The sequence below is a fragment of a genome, unplaced genomic scaffold, assembly GCF_019419815.1.
Source record: "Pyrus x bretschneideri cultivar Hongxiangsu unplaced genomic scaffold, Pyrus_bretschneideri_v1 Contig6, whole genome shotgun sequence".
NCBI lineage: Eukaryota > Viridiplantae > Streptophyta > Magnoliopsida > Rosales > Rosaceae > Pyrus > Pyrus x bretschneideri.
The window spans coordinates 6,808,681-6,831,299 of NW_025999798.1; the positions used below are offsets into that span (position 1 = coordinate 6,808,681).

General features: G+C 37.2%; 4 protein-coding genes and 1 pseudogene across 6 annotated transcripts; all 5 read left to right on the plus strand.

The window, feature by feature from the left end:
* The first annotated feature begins 1,203 nt into the window (after positions 1–1,203).
* LOC103961269 (F-box protein At5g49610) lies at positions 1,204–2,751 on the plus strand. Its single transcript, XM_009373811.3, has one exon. The coding sequence runs from the start codon at positions 1,502–1,504 to the stop codon at positions 2,294–2,296; it is 795 nt and encodes a 264-aa protein (XP_009372086.2). The 5' UTR covers positions 1,204–1,501; the 3' UTR covers positions 2,297–2,751.
* Positions 2,752–3,423: 672 nt separating this feature from the next.
* LOC103961270 lies at positions 3,424–8,426 on the plus strand. 3 transcript variants are annotated; one of them, XM_009373815.3, is made up of 11 exons: positions 3,424–3,614; positions 4,289–5,196; positions 5,542–5,671; positions 5,770–6,221; positions 6,498–6,578; positions 6,677–6,775; positions 7,115–7,273; positions 7,424–7,510; positions 7,719–7,790; positions 7,919–8,235; positions 8,357–8,426. In XM_009373815.3, coding segments are annotated over exons 2-11 (2,223 nt in total). In that variant the 5' UTR covers positions 3,424–3,614; positions 4,289–4,371; the 3' UTR covers positions 8,358–8,426. The 3 variants fall into 3 exon arrangements, with proteins under 3 accessions (XP_009372090.2, XP_009372089.2, XP_009372087.2); XM_009373814.3 differs by having other exon boundaries at positions 4,351–5,196; positions 7,919–8,426; XM_009373812.3 differs by having other exon boundaries at positions 3,425–3,614; positions 7,919–8,426.
* Positions 8,427–10,998: 2,572 nt separating this feature from the next.
* On the plus strand, positions 10,999–13,430 carry LOC125468245 (30S ribosomal protein S6-like). The gene is made up of 5 exons (XM_048571540.1): positions 10,999–11,358; positions 11,757–11,811; positions 11,931–11,987; positions 12,162–12,239; positions 12,909–13,430. Exons 1-5 carry the CDS (start codon positions 11,053–11,055, stop codon positions 13,301–13,303), a joined length of 891 nt encoding a protein of 296 aa, XP_048427497.1. The 5' UTR covers positions 10,999–11,052; the 3' UTR covers positions 13,304–13,430.
* Positions 13,431–14,509: 1,079 nt separating this feature from the next.
* On the plus strand, positions 14,510–15,663 carry LOC125471419 (annotated as a pseudogene).
* Positions 15,664–17,451: 1,788 nt separating this feature from the next.
* Positions 17,452–19,544, plus strand: LOC103961274 (desiccation-related protein PCC13-62-like). The gene is made up of 3 exons (XM_009373819.3): positions 17,452–18,425; positions 18,686–18,911; positions 19,152–19,544. Exons 1-3 carry the CDS (start codon positions 18,094–18,096, stop codon positions 19,527–19,529), a joined length of 936 nt encoding a protein of 311 aa, XP_009372094.1. The 5' UTR covers positions 17,452–18,093; the 3' UTR covers positions 19,530–19,544.
* The last annotated feature ends 3,075 nt before the right edge of the window (positions 19,545–22,619 follow it).

Below are 22,619 nucleotides of genomic sequence, written 5' to 3' on the forward strand. Positions count from 1 at the left end.
ATCTCTTACAACTAGTGACACGATGTGATGCGCATAACAATTTTAAAACATAGGACAATTATATATTGGGAACTTTAACGAAAAACTCCCGGTACTGTTCACTTTAACGAAAAACCATATTTTTACACTAAAAAGTCAATCCTGGTACTATTCACTTAACCCTTTATTTTGTCTTTATCGTTAAAACTCAAAGTTTTCAAGCCCTTTTCATTAATTTTCATTTAGTGGTGACACCACTTAAACAATGTATTAGTTGCAAAATTTCGCCGATTGGCACAAATCTCTTTTTCTCAGATAACTTCCTTAGTGCTCAACATCTGTGGCCCATTCTCATTGCCCAACTTGGTTGGAGCCCATAAAGCCCATCATCCAATCAAATTTGATCAATTCTTTATTTCCCGATTCTCAAAAGGTTTTTTTTATTAACATCCCACATAGTGTTGAATACACCCCACATTAAAAATTTAATATTAAATGACTTATATATCTAATATGTAATGACAAGTTCAACGTTATAAGGTTTAGAAATATAGGATAGATATCCAAGTCATGGGCGGGATGAGATGCCTTGACCTTCACAACTATAAGACAGATATCCAAGTCAGCAACTTTCAGTAACATTGTATCCTCAAACATTGAGAAGTTAATCCTAGTTTCGAAGGGCTGCCTAAACTTCTGGCCCAAACCATGTTCAAAATGTACAGTCACAGGTGGATGAAGGTTGAAATGTATTGTCATTTCTGGAATTCACCTGAGGGTTGCTTGAACTTATGGCTCAAACCGTGTTCAAAATGTACCGTCATAGGTGGATGAAGGTTAAAATGTATTGTCATTTTTTGGACACACACCTTCACTGATCAATGTTCACTGGTTAGAAAAAAGTAGAGCAAATCCTTGTTGCCAAAAAATAATTTAGGGGAAAAAAGTTGAGCAAATCCTTCATGACATGAATGATTTTGTATCAAATGGCATAAGAAGAAAGAAACCATTATGAAGAGAGTGGAGTGCATGTAGAAAATGTGGAGTGTATGTAGAAGATATAAGGTATATGTTGAGAGTGTGGAGTGTGGAGTGTGAGGTGTAAGGGTATTATGAGAAAATACGTGGGGGGGTGCAATAAGATAAATTTTAATTGAAAAAACATATGTGAGTTGTGTTAATTATGTGGAATATATTCAACAACATGTGGGTGTTAATATAACAAACCTTCTCAAAATCCTTAATTCACAAACAATCCCCATCTTTTTGCTCCAAATTAAGGATCAAGGACGCACCTTTTATCAACCTTTACATTTCGGTTGCTCATAACTCCTCTTTGAAAGTAAACGAATGGCGAACTCTGAAACTCAGAAGTGAAATCCCACTTCATCTCGATGCATCAAACTGCGTTCGATCGAACACCCATCTCGAATTCTTCACCCGGTAAGCGATTTCCACACCCTTTTCGTAATTTAGGCATCTAGGTAATTTGAATTATGTTCATATTTATTAGAATTTGATCATGGATTCCCAAAGACATGTTTTTTTCCCAGACAAATTCGTCCTCCAAATCCTCTCAAAACTGCCCATTAAGTCTCTTTTTAGGAGCAAAACTGTTTGTAAACTTTGGTATAGATTGTTTTCTGATGAGTATTTGATTCAATTGTACAATGAAACTTCTACCAAGAACCCGATGCTATTGGTTCAGGTTTCTGACTCGTTAGGATTGAAATCTGATTTGATTGTTGTGGACAATCGGAGGGGTGTTTCCGAATTTTTGTTACATTTCTTGAGGGATAGGGTTATGGTCAGAGCCTCCTGTAATGGAGTGTTGTGTTGCTCTAGCATTCCTCATAAGGGTGTTTACTATGTCTGTAATCCCATGACTCGGGAGTTCAAGTTGCTTCCGAAGAGTAGGGAGCGGCATGTCACCCGATTTTATCTTGATGGTGAGGCAACCCTGGTGGGATTAGCTTGCAATTTGTCTACCCAGAAGTTTAATGTTGTTTTAGCGGGTTATCATCGTACTTTTGGTCATAGGTCAGATGGAACTTTTGTATGTATGATATTTGATTCTGAGTCGAACAAATGGAGGAAGTTTGTTTCGTTTCACAGTGATCAATTCACCCATATGAATAAGAACCAAGTCGTGTTTGTTAATGGTGCACTTCATTGGTTGACTGGTAGTTCCTGTATTCTCACGCTCAATTTGGAGTATGATGTTTGGAGGAAGATGTCATTGCCCGAACAAGTGACTTGTGTATCTGGAAATAGGTTTTACTTGTTGGAGTCGGATGGTTGCCTGTCGGTGATCTAGATTTCAGATGCTTGGATGAAAATTTGGGTGTTGAAAGAGTACGAGAGTGAGGAGTGGCATTTGGTGGATACGGTGAGTCTTCGATGTATCAAAGGACTTGTCCTGGGCATCTTCCCCATATGTCAGACTGGTGAATGTGTTTTCTTGGCAACCCACAAGCAGATATTGGTGTTTTATCGGAAGATTCGTGCGTGGAAAGAGATGTACTCTGTGAAGAACAGCTCCACACTCCCATTGTGGCACTCGGCACATGCATTTCGGAGCACAATTTTTTCTTGTCAGTAAGGTGTGAAACTACATGTAATGAACTTCTGCACATAGATTTCCTAAGTTAATTATCTGTATGTTTGGCCGATTGGGGCTTGTCAACAGCTATCAACATTTGACTTATGCTGTACAAATTGTAATCTTGTGTTTTTGGCTTTGGAATATATCCGTTGCTTCCTTTGCTCTCATCAATTACTCTTAAAATGCCTTTTATCATGTAATTCTTATTTTCTTGATAGTCGAAAGAGGATTGTGGTCGTGACGGCCGCCCTTCCTATCAAAGGAGAGTTGGCCGAGAGCGGTCGGTCCGGCCACACTGCTGGTAGCTCATCTTATCACTTGGCGAATTTGAATCATATTATTGTTAGCTCATTGTAAGGTTAAGCTCATCCTCTCATCCTTAGTGTATATTATATCGTTTGTTAAAAAAAAAAAAAAAAAAAAAAGACCTCTTTACTGGAGAAACGAACTTGCGTTCAATTGGAAATATATTCACGTGAAAAGTATATTACTGTGAAAATTAAGACTTTCCCTTCCCGCTGCCATTGAAAAAAAAAAGTCCGTTTGGAATTGCTTTTCCATAAGGCGCTTCTCGTAAGAGATTCTGCTAAAAGCAGGTGGAGGTGTTTATTAGGCTCGCACCATACCAAAAGAAAACTTTATGGGCTTTTTATTTATTTTTTGGGCTTTAGACAAAAAGAAAATCCGAAAATGAATGGACACGTGGGACCCGGAGCCCTGCGTAGTCCAGCGCGGCGACAACTGTTGTTATTCATCGGCGAAGCCCAATCCGGATACGGAACGAGGAAATCCAGCCAGCCAAACAGACCCCAATTCAACAGAAAAACTCCTACGGAGCTTCTTCACGAGTGCTTCTCTGTCCTTTTCTTGCAGACCCAAATAAAACTGTGACATTTGGATTGCATGCTGATTGCTGATTGCTCAGTTCCTCCATTTCCAGAACAACCCAATTCGCCGAACAGAGAAATTTGATGCTCTCTGGTTTCTGTTTCTTCTCTCAGTGATCCCTCTGTGTGCCTCCGAGCTCCAGGTATGTCCGCACCAATCGTTCAATGTTAATTACTAATTTTCCTGTGATTTTATGATGTGGGTTCTGCTCAATTTTATTGCTTTCATCGAATTTTTGTTCGGTGTGTTGGAATGCTGATTGATTAAAACTGGGTTCTAATCATTTTTCTGACATTTGGGGCTTTTAATCTAAAGTGCGGTTTTGCGATTTTTACTTTTAAATTGAAATTTATATCGATTCGTGGGTGATTAGTTGATAACAATACAGTGTAATATGTATTTCTTCCCGAGAATTTTGTTTCTTGCGAAATGAACAATGTAAGTTTGTTTTTGCATGAGGTTTTGGTTATTTGTTAGATTGAAATTCTTGGGTTTTTGTTGTACTTCACACCTCAAAAGTTATGCAGGTTGCCCAATATTGATATGGGGTCCATGACCCTTTTTTGATTCCTAAGTCTACTCTTTAGTAGTCCTCTAACTAAAGGCCTGTTATCAGTAAAGTTGGAAGTTTAGATTTTCACATATGTATGACTGTCATTGGCAATTTTCAGTTCGGTAATCAATTTATCAAAACAAATGCTAGTCTGATTTTCAATGATTTATGAGTGGTCGAATTTTTTGCGGAAGTACTTCATAAAAAGTTTTGATTTTATGTATACATGCATCCTTGTGACTGTGTGTGTTGTTTATTTTCAGATTGTATTTCTGGAATGGCTGCTTTGAATCGATTGTAAGTCATCTTGCGACCTAATTTTCAGTACGTCAAGGTCTTTTACCCTATGGCTCGGAAGGGTAATCAACAGAAGAATGCTGTAGATCGGCAGACATCAAAGCACAGAAAGAAGGGTTCAGATTCAGGGTGTACACTGGGAGAAACGAAAGGGAATGGGAAGGCAAGTGAGGTGAAAGTTTTTCCTGGAGAGGAACTGCCAAATGGTGACCAGCCAAGCAGTCCTCTTTCAGCCAGTGCAAGTAAAACCAATCATCCTGAAGATGAGAATAAAAGCAAACAAAAGTCTGGAAAGTCTTTGAGGAAAGAGAAGCAAGGTATGGATGCAGTGCAGGGTCCAGAGGAGTCAAGTTCTTTAGGGAGTGATTTAGGAGATCACAATGGGAATAATGAAGCTCCAAGCAGGAGAGAAGAAAATGGGACACTACCTCCGAGCCACTTACGCCGAAAACACACAAAAAGAAAATCTGGTTCCTCCCTGAATAGATGGCATATGAGAACTTTGATAGCTCGATTAGAGTTTTCAGATACCCTATTGTTTAGAAACTTGAAGACATCAGCATTGCCGCTCTTGAAGATGGCTAGTGAATGGCTACAGAGGCACGAGTCATTGTTTCTTACCATAAAAAGTAAGGCACTGTATGCCCGTGATTATGTCAAAACAAAGTTTGAGCAGGCATATCCATTCGTTTTGAAGTGGCTTATGCAGTTTGGGAGTATATTGTTTCTTTTATCAATGGCCTGGTTGGATTGCACCTTAAGGGGCTTTGATAGCTTAGTTCGGATGGGGACAACTTCCTTCTTTTCAGTTATATGGTGCAGTATTCTCTCAGTAGTTGCTATGGCCGGGATGTTCAAGTTTCTGATTGTGTTGGTAAGCCCCCTAGTATTGCTAAGTCGTTACTGAACACTCACTTCATTATAATTTATAGTTGCTATGGCTGGGATGTTTATTATTATAGTTGGCCTTATTTTGTTTCTACTTGTTTTGTTTTCAATAAAATGCCCCTGTTTTGAGTCCTTTGTCCCTTTAAACCTCCCTGGGTCCTTCTGTTTATTTCTCACTTGTTGACGGTCCAGACTTTATGAATGTTTCCTTATGAATAATTACTTGTTTTTTTTTTTTTTTTTTGCAATGGGTGAGGTGGATGGTTGAGTTTAAGAGTATCTGTTAAGTTTTGCATTAATATGCTCTCATACCCATTGAATAAATTCCCAGGTCTTTGCTGCTTTGATTGGACTTTTCATTGGGTTCATGCTCTCGATTTTGGTGGTTTCTTTTTGTGGAGCTCTTTTCTTGTGGTTCTATGGAAACATTTGGACAACAGGATTTATAATCTTCTTAGGAGGTGATTCTTTTACCTTCTGACAAGTGCAGATCATCTATTTATAGTATGCATATTTCTTCATCACACCTTGATGAGGTTTGACATTTTTCAACATTCAGGTTTGGCATTCACACTGAGCCATGAGCGTATTGCCCTGTCAATTGCCACTGTGTATTCCATTTATTGTGCTTGGACATCTGTTGGATGGCTGGGTTTGCTTTTGGGGCTGAATTTATCTTTCATCTCAAGTGATTATCTGATATATTTCCTAAAGAACAACGTAAGTCAGCAGAGAAGGCCCAACGGATCATCTGAGCAAACATCAGGAATGCCAGGTCAACCAGACTTCTTTAACAGTGAGCAGGCGCATGCTTCATCCTCCGGAAATGGCCCATGGTTTTCTACTGATCGTAGCCCTGGAGTACCTTCAACCAGTGGCACTGATTCTGAGATAACCTCTGAAGATGAAGTAGTCCGGCTGTTAAACTGTACTGATCACTATTCTGCGTTGGGATTTTCTCGGTACGAGAATGTAGATGTTTCTTTACTGAAGCGGGAGTACAGGAAAAAGGTAAGTGTGCCATTATTTGTTTGCTCTAATAGGCATGAAAAGGGATCCTTTCCAACTTCTTTGTTTCTTGCTATGTTATTCTCTTGGAAGTTTCAAGATTTGTATGGCCAAGCATTGAGTCTGAGATCTAACTTTGTTTTACTATGGTGAATGATGACTTTTATCTTTCCATAGATTTGGTTACACATATAGAAGTACAGCGCCTGGATAACATGCTATGCTGCTCTGTTAAAATATTTCTTTTTCTTTAAACAAGTTTGTTATGTTTCTTATCAGGCAATGTTGGTCCATCCTGATAAAAATATGGGAAATGAAAAAGCTGCTGAAGCTTTCAAGAAACTTCAAAATGCATATGAGGTTATCATTTGATATGCATTGAAATTTTTTCTATGGTCTATTTGATTCTGATTCTGATTCTGACTGTATGTTGGCCCTTTTTGCTCCATCTTTTCTAGATTTTACTGGATTCCCTGAAGCGAAAAACATATGACGACGAATTAAGGAGAGAGGAACTGCTGAACATTTTCCGTAGATTTCAAAGTTCTTCACAAAAGGTAGTATATATCTAATTTCTATGCTTTCTTGTAATTGGTTTTATAATCTGAAATCTTTTGACTAATTTCTTCCATATCCATGAGGAATGTGACAAGAGGTTGAAGCTTGATAGTGAAACCTGTCAGTCGGTTCCCGAAATTCAAGGGGGTCATATCATTCAACTTTTTGATTAACTTTGGAATTGTTAGTAGAAACTTGCGTTGTTTTGGGTACATACCATTACCATGAATTATTTGTTCATTTACTGAATATAGCTCTGTGTGATGTCACTTATTATGTGTTCTTAGTCTTTTTGTCCATCCACCTTACCTAAGCTTTTATTGCAATATGTTTCTTAGAATGGAGGGCACAGTGTCTTTCCCCCTGGCTTTCCACACCCAGAAGCTGATGGCGAGGACCCATTTGGGGATTCAAGGAGAATCGCCTGCAATAAGTGTGGCAATTTGCATGTTTGGGTGCTCACCAGGAAATCAAAATCCCAATCACGATGGTGCCAGGTTTTCATTTACCTTTATAGCTTTTAATGTTGTTCTATTTGTTTGCATCTGTCAAAGAGTTTAAGGGTTTTGCATCCTTAAAGCGTGATGCTGCTAGAGATTTTTGCGCCTGGTGCTGCTGTTTTCATTGTGGAATTTCTCTTTTGAAAGGATTGCAAAGATTTTCATCAAGCAAAAGATGGTGATGGGTGGGTTGAACAATCTTCCCAACCCTTCTTCTTTGGAATGTTGCAGAAGGTTCGTGCATTTATATATGCTGGAGCAAGGTTGTTTTAGAATTTTGTGTCTTGATAGTTTGCTCATTGTTTGCGAGTAGGAATTGAAAGAAAAGAACCTTAGAGAATGAAAAAGAATTATCATCAGTATGACTAAAGGCTTTGTCTATTAGTACCTGAAATGTGTCTAATGCGAGATTATCCCTTTTTAAATAATGTTGTATGTGCAGTTAAATGCTCCATCCGCATTTATTTGTGCCGATAGCAAGATATACAATGCTACCGAGTGGTATATTTGCCAGGTAATTCAGTTTGAATTGTTCTTATAAGTTTATTTTCCTTTTGAAAAACACGCATGCTGGCTTCTACACCTACACACAATTATTGTCACATTGAAAGCAGATATGCATGAAGCTAAGTTTTGTTGCAGGGAATGAGATGTCCAGCCAACACTCACAAGCCAAGTTTTCATGTGAACACTAGTGTGACCTCTAATAAGCATAATACCGGAAGGGGAGCAAGTTCAGGGCAAAGAGGAGGTCGGATGCCAACATTGAATATGGAAGAGAACATGACAGAGGAAGAATTCTTCGAGTGGTTACAGAATGCAGTGCAAACTGGCATGTTTGAAAATTCTGGTGCCGGCACCTCCACTGAGAGCCCATCTGCCAAATCTGGACCTGGTACCAAGAGCGGTGGCAGCACCAGTGGCAGTGCTAACAAGAGAAAGAAAAAGGGAAAGAAATGGTGAGTATCCAAGTTGTCGCCGTTTGTTTCGTACTAATCTTAGTGATGCTGATTCCTGATAAGAAAGTTCATATGTTCAATGTCGGCCTGTTGTCTTTTTTTTTTATTTTTTATTTATCAGAAGAGAAGGCCTGAGGAAAGTTTGACATCATTAATCATAAGTATAGAATCTAATCACCATTAGCCTGCAATACTACGGAGTTTGTATACCGTCTCATCATTAATCACTAGTTCAAAATGATAAACCCGCTAGAGAGTCGATTTAATCCTTGTTATGCTCCCAATAGGATCGCTTTGGTGGTTCAGCTTTGAACTTGTGCTATCGAAATGGTTTCTCAATCTCCAGTGGCTCGATTTGAATTTGATTCTTGACAGGGTACCCTAATTAGGTGCCATTGGGGACTGAAATGTCTTGATGCTAATCCACCCTTGTTGCTAGTTAAATTTTGTACAAAAACAACCCATTTTGTACCCCTTTTTGGACATGCATAAATTGTGTTAATTCTTATGAAGGAAACTATGGAACTTAAGGCTAGTTCGGGGTTGATGTGCTGTGAAGAAAAAAAAAATATGATGTTTTCGAAAGCATGGGTAGAGCTGCTTCTACTTTCTGTTTTGAGCCCATGATTTTGACAATTTTTTCATTTATCGAGCGCAATTTTAGTCTTAGTTGCTTTTAAAATAATTTCGGCAAGGCCAAACTAGCCTTTAGCCTATCTCACCAAGCAAAATTAGTTCATTTTATCCAAACAAGTAACAACTCTCAAAACAAAGTCACTTAGTCACCCGCATATAATAGAGGTTGGTGTTATCTGCACATCCCTCTTAATTTCGGTTATCGGGTCGAATGAATTGAAGAAAATTAATAGTTAAAATTAACAATAATTTGTGATAGGTAAAATGGGCGTGTGAATAACACTATTCTAGTAGATGGAGGAAAAATGAAAGTTACATTACACCTCAGTGGAAATTTCAAGTTCCGCCGTCGGGGTAGTTATGTCATCATTAGAGCAACTCCAGCGTTGGAGCCCTCCCCCCTGGCAATACACTATTCAATCCACCTAATGAACAGTAATTGCCCTTAATGAACAGTAAGTAGCCCTGGTAATAGATTTTGCATCTCCACCGTTACACTTCTATAGCCCTGGCAATAGGCAATAAAATATTAGTATTTTTTTTATTTATAAAATTAATACAAAATAATTTTAATTGTAATATCGGATAAGATTTTTAATCGTTCTCGTTGCGCCACGTGTCATTATCCGAAGTATTATTAAATAATACAAAATAATACAATTATTGGTGATGGATTTCTGATAAGATTATTAACCAATCAAAGCGTCTCTCCACGTACTAAACGATTGGCTAAGTAATTTCCAACGACTGGACATCGATTCTTTGGTTCTTTTCCCACCAATTTTCTCAAGAAAATTGGTATGAATAAGACTCCACATTTCTCGCAACTGCATCTCATTACCCGTAAGCGAACTATGAGTAACTTCAACCCAGCTAGTACACAACGCAACATCTTCAATAAGTGACCAATTCGTACCTGCACCAGTGGTCATTTTGTTGAAAAAAATGGATTCAAACTTTGAGACAAAGAAAGGAATGTGATTGAAAGTAGTTGAGAAAATATGAAATTGTTGTGTAAGGTAGATGATAATGAGAAGGTATTTATAGAAAAGTAAAAACAATTTTTTTTACAATTTTTTTCAGATTTTTCAGATATTTTTTTGAATTTTTTACAATTTTTTTTAAATTTTTATTCAATTAATTAATCTCTGCTGTTGGATATAAAAAAATTTGAATTCCAACACTCCAGATTGTGCCACGTGTCACAACGGTAACTTTTCAGATTTTTAAAACTATTTTTTCATTTATTTTTTAATTTATAAAGCATTTTAATATCCACCGTTGATCTCAGATCGAACGGTGGATATTAAATCTGACTCTTTTTTTTTTTTTTTACCGTTGAGATCTAACGGTCCACATTAAGTGACCGTTAAGATCTAACGCACCGTGGGAAGCCACGTGGCTTCCCAATGGTAACTGACACTTTATTTTTTAAATTTTTTTTGTTTCGGCGACGCGCCCCCACCCGCGGGTGGGGTGCACGCGCCTGACACAAAAAAATTAAATAATGCGCTGACGCCACCCTGGCGTCAGCATTGCGTCACCCCCACCTCGGGCTCAAGGCCTGGCAATCCCTCACGGGCCTGGCCCTCGGGCCTCCCCCTTCCATCCGGCTCCCCCACGCTGGAGCCAAGCCACCGGCCCTCGGGCAATTGTTTTGGAGCCCTTCCCCCGAGCAAAACCCCACGCTGGTGATGCTCTTAGGGTTTCATTTTATTTCAAGAGTAATACAATATTTTTATTCGTTTATGGCTTATACCATGGTATTTATCGAGCAAAAGTCAGTTGGCTAAATCATAAGCCAACATATAAATTCTTTTTCAAATAAATTCTATAAATTATAGGAGTTTAGAGTGTCGTTAAAAAAAAAGTAATCGTGAACTCAATTTTTTTTTTTTATTTCTAATATGTCTGATATTTTTACACTAAGATAAAAGAAAATAAGAAAAAGAATTAAAACAAAATTGATGGCCTAGAAAAACCAATTAACTAGGAGACCGTTGGATATCTACCACGAAGAATTAGATGAATCAAACGGACGGTAGGCCAGGATCCACTTATTGACGGACAGGATTTTACCGTTGTGATATAACTCTACTGAAATTACGAAACCACCCCTCTCTCTTTACTGGTACCGCAAACCGGATATCCTCGCCGAGTCTCAGCTCCAAAACTGCTTGAATGGGGGCACTCACACACTCCTTCTCTGGAGCTTCTCTCACTCCAACGGCTGTAAAACCGGTCGGCACAAATGGGTCCTCCTCCAGAAACCAAAAGTCGAGCTTGAAATTCTCAAATGGGTACTCGTCGTTTTCGTCTCGCCGGCCATTTCCCGCTCAGAAGCTCTCAGTCGGAGTGAGAAGGTCGGTGATTGTTGGTGCGAGGAAGAACAGCAACAAGGAGAAGAAGAAGGAAGACAATCACAGCTTTTCATCGAAACCGGATGAGGCCACTGGGCCTTTCCCTGAATCTGTGCTACTTAGACAGGTTGCCATTAATTAAATTTCTACACAAACTCCATATTTTTTTTTACTTTTTTTCACTTCTTTATTTCGGGTTTATTGATTTTTTGACTTATGTAATTTTGGCTTCTGAAAAATTGAGACTTTTGAGTGCGACCCTTTAATTTTTGGCTGCTGTAGAATGCACAAAGTTTGTTATGGGGGATTTAAACTAAGTAAATTATTGTTTCTGATACATTCAAATTGTGGGTTTGTTCTGTTTCTTTGGGTTGTTGTCTTTTACCACTCAAGTGTGAGCCTTGCGTCGAAAGAGATTTTATTTTTCTTGAAAAACTAAACGAATGTGGATAAGATCAGATTTTTTTGGGTTGCTTATGTTTAATTATGGTGGATTTTGGGATGAGACTTTGTTATGAATTGCAGAAGAAAGTTCAGGAAGATGGTAATCTTGTCCCCGAGTTTGCTGATGCCGAAGAAGGCGAGTCATCATGATTCAAACGTGATTGCTGCTTTTAGAAAAAGGAGTAGCGATTGCCCTTTTTTCGAACAATGATTTGGGGTGTTGCAGTTATTAATGTTGTTTTCGTCACTATGCAGAAAAGGTGTATGAATTTTTGAAGCTTCAGCTGCAAAGCGATTTGAATGAGGAACGAAGTAAGTGTGGTTCATGCTCATTTTTCTTGCTAGTAGGTTTGTCTCTTGGTTTGACTTGTGTGATCTAAATCGTGAAAGAAATTGTCTTTCTGATAATTCATAAAACAAGTGGAAAATGTTATTGAGTTTTAACCGCAGTGGGCTGGTTATGACTTACTGTTTCCGTTGTTACAGTGCGCCACTATGAACTGGTTTATCTGATTCATGAGAAGCATGCGGAAGAGGTTGGGAGTGTCAAGGAGAAAATTGAAGGTTAGATTTTTTTTCTTCCAACTCTCTTAGTAATTCTCTGTTAATACTGAATCATAGATTCACCATGATTTTGATGTATGCAAAATTTTCTCTTCTAACTCTCTTAGTAATGTCTCCGTTATTACTGAACCGAATATGGTAGGTCACCATGATCTATTTAAAATTTGTCTTCCAACTCTCTTAGTACTGTCTCTACAATAAAGAGACAAACAGAAGTAGAGTTCGAAATATGGTTACAGATACTGTGATGATGTCTGGATGTTTCGGTGTTAATGTTTCCCTTGCTGAAATGTTGATCTCTCACATTTAGCTTGCCCTTGAAATAATGTCAACGCTGGCCCTCGAAAAAATCTTTAGCAATTTAACTTTAGGTATCATATTTGAAGAATTTTGAGGAGTGGTGATGAACTTGGATGGATAGCTTTTCTTGTTTTTAACGTTATAATTTAGTTTTTCGCCTGACATGGCAAGTGAGTTTGTAATTGGTATAATTTCATCTACCTATAAGTGTTGCTTAGATTGAACATTCATATAGCAACATGCTAACGTTCTACTGAAGGGGCGTATACTTATTGGAATTCTTGTAGAATGAAGTTCCCTTACCCTTATGAGTTGCAGTTGAAATTATGGACAAATGTTTATTGAAGTTTATATCTGAATTACTTGCAGAGTTTCTAGGGCAGAAGAAAGCCAGGATATGGAGAGTGAGTGATTGGGGAATGCGAAGACTAGCATACCAAATAAAGAAAGCGAAGAACGCTTACTATGTTTTGATGAACTTTGAGATGGAAGCCAAATGGATAAATGACTTCAAGACCATGCTAGACAAGGATGAGAGAGTCATTCGGCATCTTGTGATCAAGAGGGACGAGGCAATCACAGAAGACTGCCCTCCTCCTCCCGAGTTTCACACCCTCGGTGGAGGTACAGATTCTGATGAAGAAGAAGAGGATGATCTGGAGTATGATGACGAAGACTATGAAGAAGATGGGATTATTATTGTCGACGCTGACAATGATGATATAGAAGATAGGGAACAAGGAAGGCTAGAACAACTAGTGTAGGAAAAACAGGAATGATAAGAAAACTGAGGGCAGAGAAATTGAGAAGTGTTTTTGTATAAATTTGTGTAAAACGTTTAAATTTGTAGAAATCTTTTACAATGTGTTTGGATGAGGAAATTCAAGATTACTACGGAGTTTCAAAGCGATAGAAATAGAAATGACAGAATTTTTTTTTCTAAAATTTGTGAATTTTCTTGTTTGACTAACTTAAAATAAAATGGAATTTGAAAAAAGATTTTATTTTTAAACTCTCACTCACAGAAATTTGAAAATGATATCTATTTACATGGAATTTAAACTTCGGAAGGTTCCAAATCTAAGTTTTTTTTTTTTTCAGACGGAAATTCTAAATTTCTATGCTTATGAATCTAAATAGGGGAATTAGTGTATCCTAATTTCTAAATTCTAACTTTTGTCAAAATTCTCAAGTTTTTTTCCCTCAGTTTAGAGTAGTATTACATTTATCATCTATTTGTATCATTTCTTTAATAGAGGTAAGGTCCACTAACACAAGTGGTTAAATTTTTAAGTAAACTACCGTTTGACTCCCTAAACTATTACTACAGTTTTACACAACGAACCATTTCACATACATGTCATTACACATTATTATTATTTTTTAGTACAATAAACGTTATATGTGTCCACATATCATAATTTTATTGGTGGTTATAAGTGACATATAAGAATTGATGATAAAAAAAAAAAATTAATTTGCCCTTAAATTTGACAGAATAGTGGAAGGAATCTAATGGCAAGGGGAAATTGATTTTTTTCAAATAGTTCAGGGGGTTAATTACCATTTAAGGGTCAATTTCAACTAGAATAAGAGTTCAGGGGGTCAAACGACAATTTACCCTTAATTTTATGTGTGTAAGGCTTTGTTTGGTGTCTAGTTAGGATTGGATTGAAATGGATAACCTATTTTCCTATTATATTTAATGTATGCAAAAGTGAGAAATGAAAACATTGTGTACAACTTGAATGAACAAGTCCATCTTATGGATCATGAATCATCCCCCGATCATCAGCCACGTACACCCACCATGCATGCAAAGACAGACGTTCTCATGAGATTTTTCTTTCTTTCTTGTTTCTTATTTTTATCAAATGTGCATTGAACTCATGAGCTCAACCGAATGCTATATAAATGAACAAGTCCATCGCTTACTGAGACATACTCAAAGGTTCAAAGCTGTATCAAACATGGCTACATTTTTTTTGTGCCACCATCGCCATTGCTGCCTTCCCGTCCTCCTCCCACTATCTTGCTCTTCCGAATCGATATTGGACCACCACCACCATCACGATGGATCCTCCACTGCCCCGCAATCGGATGTCGATCTTTTGGAGTTTTCATTGAATTTAGAGTGTTTGGAAGCTGAGTTCTTTTGTATGGTGCTTTCGGGCATGGCTTGGATACAGTTGATCCGAGCTTAACCCTAGGAGGTCCAACTCCCATTGGTGCTAAAAGGGCACATTTGGACCACTTCACTAGGGATGTCATCGAGCAATTTGGATGGCAAGAAGTAGGAGACTTAAGGTTCAATCTTCTTTCCATATTTTTCCCCGTAATTTTCATAATTTACAAGAGAAGTGATTTTCGCACACTTCTTTTTAACTTTTGTATATCCGAGTCTCCGACCATGTTTATTTTTAGCATTTAGATCCGATGGATGAAAAAAAAAATTAAGAAACAAAAATAACAAGATGTAATGATGTATAGAAGGAGAAATGAGCGTGCATAAATCATTTTTCTTTTACAAATGCTACATAATTAGAAAGCTTTTCTAAAATAATTATATGTTTTTTAATGTGCAGAGCCATTAAGAAAACTGTGAAGGGTTTCCCAAGGCCATTGTTGAATTTGTGCAGAATCATTTGCTCATGTGTTTGATTCTGCATTTGGGAGTCCCTTAAATCCACCACTTGACCCTTATGCCAATTCAATCAACTATCTCCTTTCATCCTATTTGATTCCTTATGTTGGTCTCACTGGCTATGTTGGTGCAAGCCCTAAGCTCCAAGGGGCTACTTCCAAAGGGGTAAGCTTCAAACACAATACCATGAATTGAAAGTATTATGTTAGATAATTATCGTGTTTTTAGCATGTGAATCTCGACCTCACATTATGACAAGAATCAACATGATTCATCGTCCAAATTTATAGTCTTGACATTTGTTCAGAAAAATAAGTCTAGCGAGAGAACGTTACCTTGAAAGCATAACCAAATTTGTTACTCTTCACATACTATCGTGAACTGAATGTGCATGTTGGTCCTGTTCAGCTAGTTGCAGGTCTTTTGGGCGTGGAATCAGGGCAAGATGCACCGACGGCCGGATTGCTAAATCTTATTTGAAAAAGGCATAGGACTAGTTTCGTTCCCATTCAGTTTACCCTGTTCCGAAAGTTTTTTTTTTCCTAGCTAGACAGAATAAATCGTGTTCTTAAATAATTTGATCTAAGGAATTGTTTCAGGCTTCATTTTGTTCGCATAATATCAGATTACAAGGGAACTTGACAAAATAGACACGACAGAAAATGCAGTAAGAAAACACTATATGATGAGAAATTTTTCATTGTGATTGGAACATAGATGATAATGGAGATGTTAAATTTTAAACATAAATTTACAATTTGACACCCTACGTAGTACTTTGATATCTTTTAAAGTTTTGGTCTCTACCCGACATGTCAAATTAAAGTATTATTTTATTACATTGTTTTCTTTTCTTAATTTCTGTTTTATATTTTAAGTTTTAAATATATAAATAATCCTTTACTAAAACTAATCGCCTTCTATTGATGTCAAGAACACAGTATCCATGGTGGACATTCATACCTTTCATGGTTAGTGGCCAGGAGAAGTAGAAGTCGGAGAACTCTGAAAAGCGAAGGACGTATATAGTTTACTGTACTCTTGCTCCAGTTTTTTCTTTTTTGCCGATGTCTTTGCTTCAAGATAGTTTCCTGGACTCTTGCTTCAAGATGTGATAATCCAGATTAAACCAATAAAAAATTAATAAAAAACATTTAATAATTAATAAAAAAAATTTTGAAGTAATTTGACAGCAACTCTGTCTGCTGCTATTCTATGTCATGCCACATAAGAATTGGCATTTCGTTTGAAAAACGTATTTATTTTTTTACAGTTTGTGGGCACCATCCTCCCTATTATTCTTACACAATGCCTTCAACAGAGTGTTACAAGCGTACACATTTGGCTCCATCCCATCGTTGTTCATATTGCTATATATCGGATTAATCATCTGACAATGATGATAGAGAAGAAGATAGGGAACAAGGAAGGGTAGAACAACCAGTGCAGGAAAAATAGGATGGATAAGAAAACAGAGGGCAGAGAAAGTGAGAAATGCTTTTGTATAAATTCGTGTAATGTTTAAAACCATAGATTAAATGTAAATAGATGGTAGCATATAAAATCTTTGTTTGGATTTGTCTTTTAGGTTATTTTATATGGGAATTGTTATTAGCACTTTAAAAATCTCATTTTGCACTCCAAACTTTCTATAATTAGAAAGAAAATTACACATATGAGGAGTGTAGAATGAGATTTTTGGAGTGCTAATAACAATTCCCCTTTATATATTCAAAGTGTTTTAGCTAAAACTGTTGATTTGATTCCCATTTAAGAGGCTGGCATACAAGCAGATATTGTTGTTACTGTAGCAGTGAAAAAAATCATGCTTATGCACTCTGTGTGGGTTTCGATCTTCATCGATTCATCTTCCGCCTAAGAACTAATTATTTCACCCACTAACGTGTGAAATATAATTACGTCTATATACCTTGATATGGGTTCACTAGTACAAAAACATGTTTGCGCGACGCAGCTAAATGCGTCGCGCAAAGTATGTTTGCGTGACGTTAAACACAAAACGTCGCGCAAATGGCGTTTGCGCGACTGCACTTTGCGCGACGAAGAAATGATAGAGAGAGATGTTTCTCATATCTAGTGCCTTTATCACAATCACACTATGTGAAATTTTAATTACAACATGGCATATACTATCATAACGCTGGATGTTAAGTCATTCTACAAATCTTTAAATCCTATTCATAAAATCTTGTTTTTTGTGTATTATAAAATATTTTATGATATAACCTCATTAAGTTTAGACACAAAATTAAGCCGACACTCTCTAACTAAGTTTGGTCAAATTTTATGTGTGTAAGGCTTTGTTTGGTGTCCAGTTGAATTGGAATAGACAACCTAGTATCTTATTACATTTAACGTACGCCGAAGTGAAAAATGAAAACATTGTGCTCAACTGGAAGGAGAAGATAAATTACTAATTTTAATAAAAAAAATTAAAAATTAAAAAAAAAAAAGGCCTTTACAATTCCATTTCTCCTAAAAAAGTAGAACTAAAATGATAAGTTTCCTTAATGTCTAATCCACCTCTCAATTTTTTTTAAATAAAATCGAATATAATGAGTTGTCCATACTAATCATACAAAATCTAAATATTTATATTTGTTAATATTCATTCCAAACGATGTCGAACATAAAATAGTACTTAAGAAAGTAATTTGTAGCAAATGTCGCAACTTGAAATCGTTGTTATCTCTTATGGATCATGAATCATCCCCGATCATCGGCCACGTACACCCAGCTTGCATGCAAAAACAGACGTTCTCATCAGATTTTTCTTTCTTATTTTTCTTATTGTTTTTAAATGTGCATTAAACTCATGAGCTCGTCAGAATGCTTTATAAAATGGACAAGTCCATCACTTACTAAGACACACTCAAAGCTGTAACAAACATGGCTACATTTGCTTATGCCACCGCCATTGCTGCCTTCCTCATCCTCCTTCCACTATCTTGCTATTCCGAATCGATATTGGACCACCACCACGGCGACCGCTCCTCCTCCGTCCCGCAATCTGATGTTGATCTTTTGGAGTTTCCTTTGAATTTAGAGTATTTGGAAGCTGAGTTCTTTTTGTATGGTGCTTTCGGGCATGGCTTGGATACAGTTGATCCGAGCTTAACCCTAGGAGGTCCAACTCCCATTGGTGCTAAAAGGGCACAGTTAGACCACTTCACTAGGGATGTCATCGAGCAATTTGGATGGCAAGAAGTTGGACATTTGAGGTTCAATTTTCTATATATTTTTCCTCGTAATTTTCCTAATTTACTAGAGAAGTGATTTCCACACACTTCTTTTTAACTTCTGTATATCCGACATAGTTTATTTTTAGCATTTGGATCCGATGAATCAAAGAAGAATTAGGTAACAAAAATGAACATGATTTTGAAGGCAAAAATGAGCATGCACAAATCATTTCTTGTTTACAAATTAATGCTACATAATAGAAAGCTTTTCTAACGTAATTATGTGTTTTTTTGTGCAGAGCCATTAAGAAAACAGTGAAGGGTTTCCCAAGGCCATTGTTGAATTTAAGTGCAGAATCATTTGCTCATGTGTTTGATTCTGCATTTGGGAGTCCCTTAAATCCACCATTTGACCCTTATGCCAATTCAATCAACTATCTCCTTGCATCCTATTTGATTCCTTATGTTGGTCTCACTGGCTATGTTGGTGCAAGCCCTAAGCTCCAAGGTGCTACTTCCAAAAGGGTAAGCTTCAAACACAATACCAAGAACTGAAAGTATTATGTTAGATAAGTGTGCTAGAATGTGATCAATCTCGACCACATATTGTGACAAGAATCAACATGATTCATCGTCCAAATTTATAGTCTTGGCATTTATCCAGAAAATAAGTTTAGCGAGAGAACGTTACCTTAAAAGCATAACCAAATTTGTTACTCTCTATCACCTACTATTGAACCTGAATGTGCTGTTGGTACTGTTCAGCTAGTTGCAGGTCTTTTGGGCGTGGAATCAGGCCAAGATGCAGTGATTCGAGCACTGCTATACGAGCACGCAAACCTGATAGTGAAACCGTATGGTATTACAGTGGCCGAGTTCACAAATCGTCTTTCGGATCTAAGGAATAAGCTAGGACGCACAGGTTTGAAAGATGAAGGCCTTGTGGTTCACGAATACATAGGCGCTGAGGGAAAAATTAGCGGCAACATTCTCGCCGGAGACAAGTACTCAGTTGCATATGACAGGACTCCAGAGGAGATCTTAAGGATCGTATATGGTAGCGGCGATGAACGTGTCACTGGCGGTATCTACCCTAAAGGAGCTGACGGCCGGATTGCTAAATCTTATTTGAAGAAGGAATAGAACATGAACAAATAGGACTAGTTTGGTTGACATTTAATTTACCCTGTTCAGAATGTCTTTTTCAAAATAAAAAATAAAAGTAAATCACGTTCTTAAATAATTTGATCTAAGGAATCGTTACAGGTTTCATTTTGTTCGCATAAATCCTTCGATTTTTGTTCGCATAAAATCAGGTTACATGGGAACTTGAAAAAGTAGACAACAGGGAAAATGAAGAAAACACTCTTACGATATGTTGCAATACTTGCATCTGCACTGCAGCCAAAATTTTCTATTCACAACTCACGAACATGATTCATACATAAGTGAGCAAATAACACGGATTACATTTTCGACCAAAAAGGAGTACGAAACTATGGAGATTACATGCAGAAAAACATTAGCACATTGCTACAACAAGAGCGCAAAGCGACATGCCATAAGAAAAAAAGTTAAAGTTCAGTGACATGTTGCAGCATTTCTGGGGAGCATGGTGCGTTGGCTTTTGCCTCCATCAGGTTTCAGGCAATGCAATAGTTCCAGTGCAGACCGAAAATTGCTGCTGCATCATTTTTCCATGGCCTCCAAGGTGTACAACTGCACTAACAGCTTGCTCAGACTTCTGGAAGCAAGGGATGAGTGTATGAGCTACTTCAGATATTCACAGGTAACCAGACTTTAATGTGCAAGCATGTCTGTAGAAGTCGGAGAACTTAGAAAGAAAGGGAGAGGGGTTGTTCGCATATTTAATTTCTTTGTTAATGATTTGTAATTCTGAAAAGCGAAGGACGTATAGGGGGCGTTTGTTTGCCCTCACTAAGTTGGACTGGACTGGACTGGACTAGCTATTAGTTCAATACTGTGTTTGTTCCATGCTGGGACTAACATTAATGAGACTAAAGAGGACTAGCATGGACAAAACCCTTCACTAAGGGGTCTTAGCGAGACCCCCCAATAACCATGGGACTAGCTAAGACTATCCTCTCTTTCTCGTCCTCGTCATGCTCAACGATCACTCCCGACAGACTCCTCGTCATTTCTGGTCACCTAGATCAATCATTAAATTTCCGACTCTCTTTCAGATCCATTTCACAACCAACTTTCATATAAAATATACCAAATTGAAGCTGGGAGTGACAAGATTACGATTTTACCTGAATCGAGGCTAAAATGTGGTCGAATGTGGTCGGAAAATGGCCTGGAAGTCTCGACCTATTTGGGCTTCTTCAAATCCATGACAGATTCGAGCATTCAAAGCTAAGATCTTGGTCTAGGGATGGTGATGAATTTATTGGCGGTGTTAACTTCATCCAATTTAACGAGGGTTGTCCGGAAAACACATTGGGAAACCTGCAACCCGTCAGGAAAATTGAAGCCGTGAGGTTCCGTTCGAACAACGCATAGCTAGAGAGGGAGGGAGGACAGAGAAATAGTCAAATAGAGACTGGAATCAATAAGGAGTTTGACAAGAAATGAGAAAGAGACATGAATTGAGAGGTCTAAGAGGAAAAAAAGAGGGAGAGGGTGGGACGATGAGAGAAGAGAAAAAGAGTGGGATGGAAATGGTAGGAAAAGATGGAGAAAAAGATAAGATCATAATAAAATATTAATAATTTATATATTAAATAATATAATATTAGAATTTGTTATTATCCAGCTTCTTAGTCCAATACTGCACCAAACGCTTCACTAAGTTAGTCCAGTTTAGTTTAGTCTAAGCTAGTCCAGCTTAGTCCTTGAAGCTAATCCAGTCCGAGATAGTCCGGGACAACAAACGCCCCCTGTACTCTTGCTCCAGTTTTTTCTTTTTTGCCGATGTCTTTGCTTCAAGATAGTTCCCTGGACTGTTGCTTCACGATGTGATAATCCAGATTAAACCAATAAAAAATTAATAAAAAACATTTAATAATTAATTAAAAATTATTTGAAGTAATTTGACAGCAACTCTGTCTGTTGCTATTCTAAGCCATGCCACATAAGAATTGGCATTTCGTTTGAAAAACGTATATTTTTTTACAGTTTGTGGGCACCATCCCATCGTTGTTCATATTGGTATATATCGGATTAATCATCTGACAATGATGATATAGAAGAAGATAGGGAACAAGGAAGGGTAGAACAACCAGTGAAGGAAAAACAGGATGGATAAGAAAACTGAGGGCAGAGAAAGTGAGAAATGCTTTTGTATAAATTTGTGTAATGTTTAAAACCATAGATTAAATGTAAATGGATGGTAGCATATAAAATCTTTGTTTGGATTTGTCTTTTAGGTTATTTTATGTATTCAAAGTGTTTTAGCTAAAACTGTTGATTTGATTCCCATTTAAGACGCTGGCATACAAGCAGATATTGTTGTTACTGTAGCAGTGAAAAAAATCATCTTTATGCACTTTGTGTGGGTTCGATCCTCATCGATTCATCTTCCGCCTAAAAACTATTTAACCCACTAACACGTGAAAAATAATCATGTTTGTACCCTAATATGGGTTCGATGTTGTGACCTAAAACTTAGGTAGAGAAACGACAGAGAAAGATATATTTGTCATGTCTAGTGCCTTTATCACAATCACACTATGTGAAATTTTAATTACAACATGGCATATAATATCATAACTCTGGATATTAAGTCATTCTACAAATCTTTAAATCCTATTCATAAAATCTTGTTTTCTGTGTATCATAAAATATTTTATGATACAACCTCATTAAGTTTAGACACAAAATTAAGCTGACACTCTCTAACTAAGTTTGGTCATACCACCATATATGTGGAACATACCTGCATCAGTGAATGTCAAAGGTGTGGTTAAATTTTATGTGTAGGGCTTTGTTTGGTGTCCAGTTGGATTGGAATAGACAACCTACTATCCTATTACATTTAACGTACGTTAAATGTCGAAGTAAAAAATGAAAACATTGTGTACAACTGGAAGGAGAAGATAAATTACTTATAAAATAATAATAATAATAATAATAATAATAATAAATAATTAAAAATAATAAAATAACCTTTACAATTCCATTTCTCCTAAAAAAAGTAGAACAAAAATGATAAGTTTCCTTAATGTCTAATCCACTCTCAATTTTATCTAGATAAAAAATCGAATATAA